Source organism: Bactrocera latifrons, unplaced genomic scaffold (assembly GCF_001853355.1).
Source record: "Bactrocera latifrons isolate USDA-ARS-PBARC rearing strain unplaced genomic scaffold, ASM185335v1 scaffold_101, whole genome shotgun sequence".
NCBI classification, from domain to species: Eukaryota; Metazoa; Arthropoda; class Insecta; order Diptera; family Tephritidae; genus Bactrocera; species Bactrocera latifrons.
This window is the reverse complement of record NW_017534420.1, coordinates 1,116,303-1,121,623: the sequence shown is the minus strand read 5'-3', so window position 1 is coordinate 1,121,623 and position 5,321 is coordinate 1,116,303. Positions and strand designations below refer to the sequence as shown.

The window sequence follows — 5,321 nt, the reverse complement described above, 5'->3', positions numbered from 1 at the left end:
ATCATAAATTCAGGACCCATTCACTTTGACAGTCAAAAAACGAATCGCAAGCTGCCCGAATGTGACTTACGGTGTTTTGGCCCAATCACGGATAATGGCTTTCTTTAGTATCTCGATACTGGCGTATTTTTTACTTCGGACTTTGCTCTCCAAAATGGCCCAGAGAGAATAATCCATTGGATTCACATCTGGTGAGTTCGACAGGCGTTGTGTGGTCGTAATGAAGTTTGGAACGTTGTTTTTCAGCCATTCTTGGTTCACTCGCGCTTTGTGAGACGGTGCTAAGTCTTGTTGAAACGTCCATGGTTTGCGATCGAAATGTTTGTTTTCCGACGACTTCAAAGCAGCCTCCAGCACTCTTTCCCGATAATATGTCCCATTTACCTTGACGCCAGACTCGATGAAAAAATCGGAGAGCGCCCATCTGCGGTGACAGCGGCCAAAACCATTATTTGTGGCGGGTGCTGCCTCCTGGTGGCCAACCAATGTCTTAGATTCTCGTATGAACGTTCGATCAAGTAAACCCTATCATTTTGAGAGTTTACGAATTGCTCTATTGGAAAAATTTTTTCGCCAGAAAACACAATGTTTGAACTCTTTCGGCCAAACAAATCAACTGCTTCGCTCTCTCAAGTCTTACTGTCACTTCGTCGTGGATTTGGCTAAAGTATTTCGCACCTAATTTTTCGCAACTGTTGTTGATCACCCAATTAATCAATACCTCTCTTATGAATGAGCTTCAATCAACAATTCCAAATTTCAAAACATTGGACAAAAAAGATGTTCTAGGCGGGTTTGCTGTCACGAGAAGCACTACAAAATTGCAAATGTCGCGATTTTTTAATTTGTATTATCGAATAATGTATTTTTCCTCAAACTTTGCTGAAAGCAGGAACGTATCGTTTTATATTTTGGTTCGCTATTTGCAACGTTCTGCTGCGTTTGCAACCCTAGAAGTTATAGGGCATCAATTTACAGTTCGCGTTGCCCGTAGGATATTTTTTCCCAAAATAAAATTATATTCATGCAGAAAATTGAGCAAGTCTTCTTTACTTTCTTTTGTCATTGCATCATTTAAGCGCGATTCCTTTTGAATTTTGACACGATACACATGAGCAGTACAAACGATATGTTTATGATAACCAAATTAAATTTATTTAAAAAGAAACAATTAATAAGGAAATACAATTATAAATTAATGTAATTTTACATCAGTCGACCCGTCTTCGATAATTGTTGCTTTACGACTTCTCTCCAACAACTCACACTGAGTCGTATTTTTTGTCGCAATTAAATCAGAGGCGATTCTGTAGCAAATACGCTCAGAAGTGGCGTGACACCTCTGCCCTTCCTGATCTAAAACGTCCAGATGAATGCGATGAAACGGAATTGGCTTGATAAAGTAACCAAAATGCATAATACCTTCGTATTTACCTGAGCGTTGTTTCTGATAACAACACTTAATACATGCTGTTGTGTAGTTTTTAACGTATTTCCTCATTTGCGGAAACCAATATGTCTGTCTGATACGTTGTTACCCTTTGGTTGATGTTACGTTACCCTTTTAGGATGCCAAGTCTTTTCACTTTTATTTCTCAAACTGTACTGTCTTAGTCTTTTTCACCGAAGTCGGTTCCATATGCTCATTTTAACATACATTCATTTTCTCTGCTTACATGCTATGTATTTACTTATGTATATATCTTTGCAAATGGACAAACATAAAAATATGTGTCAACACAATGACGACCAAGAATGTGTTTAAATGAATACAAATGAACTTTAAAAGAGAATCAACAATAACTGAAAACGAATCTTAAGTTAACGGGGTATATCTACATTAACCCTTCAATGGTTTACTCTTTTATATTTAAATTAACCCGTCAATGGTTTACTCCTTTATATATAAGTATAATTAGAATAACTTAAAGTTAGGATGTATTATCATACACATAGTACTTATTACTACAATTCGGCCGTCCTGACCATGAGATCTCCTGATCTCATGCGCATTTATGTCTTGGGCCCCTTAAATTTTGGCAATAACTTTCTAGACACTCCCGCCGTTGAGTCAAAGTTTTTTATCATTTTATCATATTTAGCGCATATTCAACGGTTTCAATCACATTATCCCAATAAATTCCTTTTTCTGTGTCACACAGCTTGGCTATCATCGGACCTAGGCTCCGGTTCACTCTTTCTATCTTTCTATCTGTCCATTAGCCTGTGGAGAACCAGTAGCTATCTTTATATGTTGAACGTTTTCCTCTTCTAAAAAGTTTGTAAACTCGTTTGACGTGAAACAACTACCCCTGTCAGAAATTAGTACTTTTGGTCTACTATACGCGCGAAAGTAATCTTTGAGTGAAGTAATCACTTCCTTTGTATTAGTTGTTTTTGTAGTATATAAGCGAGTAAATTTTGTACAGGCGTCTATGACTAAAAAAATGTGCTTCTTTAGCCTCGAGCTATCTACAGGACTGATGATCTACATGTATAATTTCAAACGTTTTCTCTCATCTTAGCAAACCAATAATGTTTTGAAATAAGATCCATTTATTTACTTTTCTATATATAACCAAAATTCCTCATCTCGTATAAATTATGTTCACATTTTTGCAAAATGCCTCACAGTTAATTTAATTTCTCATCTTTTGCCTGACATATGATTAAATTTTCTTCAAAAGTGTTGGTCTCCACCAGTAAAATATCATTACTGCGGCTTAAAGCGTCAAACTGTAATCATAATTTTGAAGCTCTAGTCCCCACCTCGCTATTCTAGGATTCAATTTTTTTTTATTTAGTGTCATAGTTAATGAATTACAATCAGTAATTATTTTAAATTTTAAGCCTTGAAGGTAAACCCTAAATCGTTTGAGTGCATATATTATGGATAACGTTTCTAGTTCAAAGCTATGATATTTCGCTTCCGTCTCACTTGTTCTTTTAGAAAAATAAAATATGGGATGCATTTTCTCGTCTACTTTCTTTTGCATCAGAATTGAACCAAACCCTACTGCATTTGCATCACAATGTAGTTCTGTTTCATCCAAGGGATCATAAATCGCTAATATCGGTGCTTCCAATAACTTTTGTTTGAGCTCTTCAAAACTTTGTAGCTCTTTAGCTCCAAACTGAAATTTGTTGTCCTTACGAGTTAAGTCATACAACGGCTTAGCAATAATCGAAAACTTCTTTACAAATCGTCTGAAATAGGAACACAAACCCAAAACACTTTGTACAGAATGAACTTTAGTTGGAATTGAAAAATTTTTAATCACCTCTAAACCCTTTTCATCCGCTTTAACCCCTAGCTGTGAAATGGTGTACCCTAAATATTTTACTTCTTGCAGMAAAAATTCACACTTATCAATTCGTAACTAGAAATTGTTCTCGACCAATCTTTTGAAAACTTCTACTAATATTCCTAAATGTTCCTCCGCAGTTTCTGTAGCTAYCATTATGTCATCTAAATATATTATCACTTTATTTTCTTTCACCATATCTAGAAAAATCTTATTTACAAAATGTAGATGGTCCATTTAGTATATTTAATTGAATTTTCTTCCATAAATACATGGAAAAATCCGTTCTTTAGATCGAGTTTTGTGAACAACTTTTTATTTGCTACTCCATCTAACAGGTCATCTATCAAGGGAATAGGGTAATTGTCCTTTGCTGTGACCTTATTAAGTGACCGATAGTCAACATACATTCTGATGTCGCCTGTCTTTGTACGCACTAGTACAATTGGTGACACATATTCTGACTCACTCGGCCTAATTATTTTCTTTTTCAAAAACTCATCCAACAATATTTGTAATTCATTTTTTTCCGAATAGGACAAACGTCTCGGAGGACAGTTGAAAGGCTTTGCATTGTCAACGACCAACTTCATCTCACTTTTAATTTTAGGTTCAGCCGCGCGCTTTGGTTTTATATAATATTTACTTAAAATTTCATTCAATTTTTCGATATCGTTATAGTTCATATTCGAGCCAATTTTGAAATTTAATTTTTCATTAACAACGTTAGCTATCAATAAAAGTTGTTTCTCAAAATTTTCTTCTTTGCAATTTTTAGTCACTTGACTTGAATCTTTAATTACCATTTTACAGTTTTCTTTCACATTGCCTTTGTCGTTTACATATATATTCTTTAAATACATATCATAACATTATTATCGGGACTATCTTTTTTACATTTATACTTTAGTTCGGTTTTAATGTCGTGCCGACTTTTCGTCATACCTACATCACAACAATTTTTTATTTTTTCAGCTCTGAATAACTTAAAATTACAAATTCTCAAAAAATCTCTTCCCAATACAGCCTCATAATGCATGGTGCAATCATCAACTACTACAAAATTTAATTCAAATAATTCATTATTTATTCTAATACAACACAAAAACTTTCCATCAGTTACAATTCTCGTATTATTTAAACCAAAATAAAAAGTATTTACATTTGATAAAAACTCCAATTTCAAATTTTCTGCAACGCAAGATTTTTTTATGAAGCTGATTGGGCTACCTGGGTCGATCAGACATTCTAGTGAAAATGAAACATTTGTATAATCTTTTATAACAAAATGAAATAATCTTACATATTCATTAACTGCGTGGACAGTTTTCTTCTCTGGACATGTTGCTATTTGATGATTTCGACTGCCACACCCATAACACGTACCCATCTCTCGCTTTGGTTTACGGCATTCTGCTGCTARGTGTCCGCGACTGCTGCAGTTGTAACATCTTCTTTCTTGAATCTGCGACTGAGCCGGCGCAATCGGTTTTCTCCCAGTTTCAATTTTGGAAAATGCTTGGAGTAATTGTGCCTTTGTTTTGTAGCACTGCATATACGCTTGGTTGCGTAGCCGATAATCAGGTATGCCGTCGATTATGTATTCGGCCAACTCCTCTTCTCCCAGCTGTAGTTGGTTTGCCAATACCAGCTTATCGTTGAAATATTCAATAAACCGCTCACCCGACTTCCATTTCCTGGTCTCAAATTTTCGCCGCAGCACCACTCTGTTTTCACCTGAGCCAAACATTTGATTCATTTGACTGATGAGCTCATCTACTTGTTGAGTTGCGAAATCGGGGTTGTGCTTTGCCTTTCAGTTTGTTAAGAAATATAATGCTCGACTCGCCTTCATTTATAGTGTAGGCACTGGCGACGCTTTTGAACTGTGCCGCCCACAAATTGAAATTAACGCCACCTTCGTACTCGGGTATCAGATTTTTTATCAGGTCAAGTGAAATTGTTGCTTGATTCAACTGCGGGTGGCTCAATGTTTCACCACCAATCATCATTTGC

General features: G+C 35.6%; 1 protein-coding gene across 1 annotated transcript; it reads right to left on the bottom strand.

Moving 5' to 3' along the window:
• Positions 1 to 4,511: 4,511 nt before the first annotated feature.
• Positions 4,512 to 5,055, bottom strand: LOC108967703. The gene is made up of 2 exons (XM_018931299.1): positions 4,609 to 5,055; positions 4,512 to 4,553 (listed from the first exon to the last, which is right to left on the bottom strand). The coding sequence occupies exons 1-2, from the start codon at positions 5,053 to 5,055 to the stop codon at positions 4,545 to 4,547; spliced, it is 456 nt and encodes a 151-aa protein (XP_018786844.1). The 3' UTR covers positions 4,512 to 4,544.
• Positions 5,056 to 5,321: the final 266 nt, after the last annotated feature.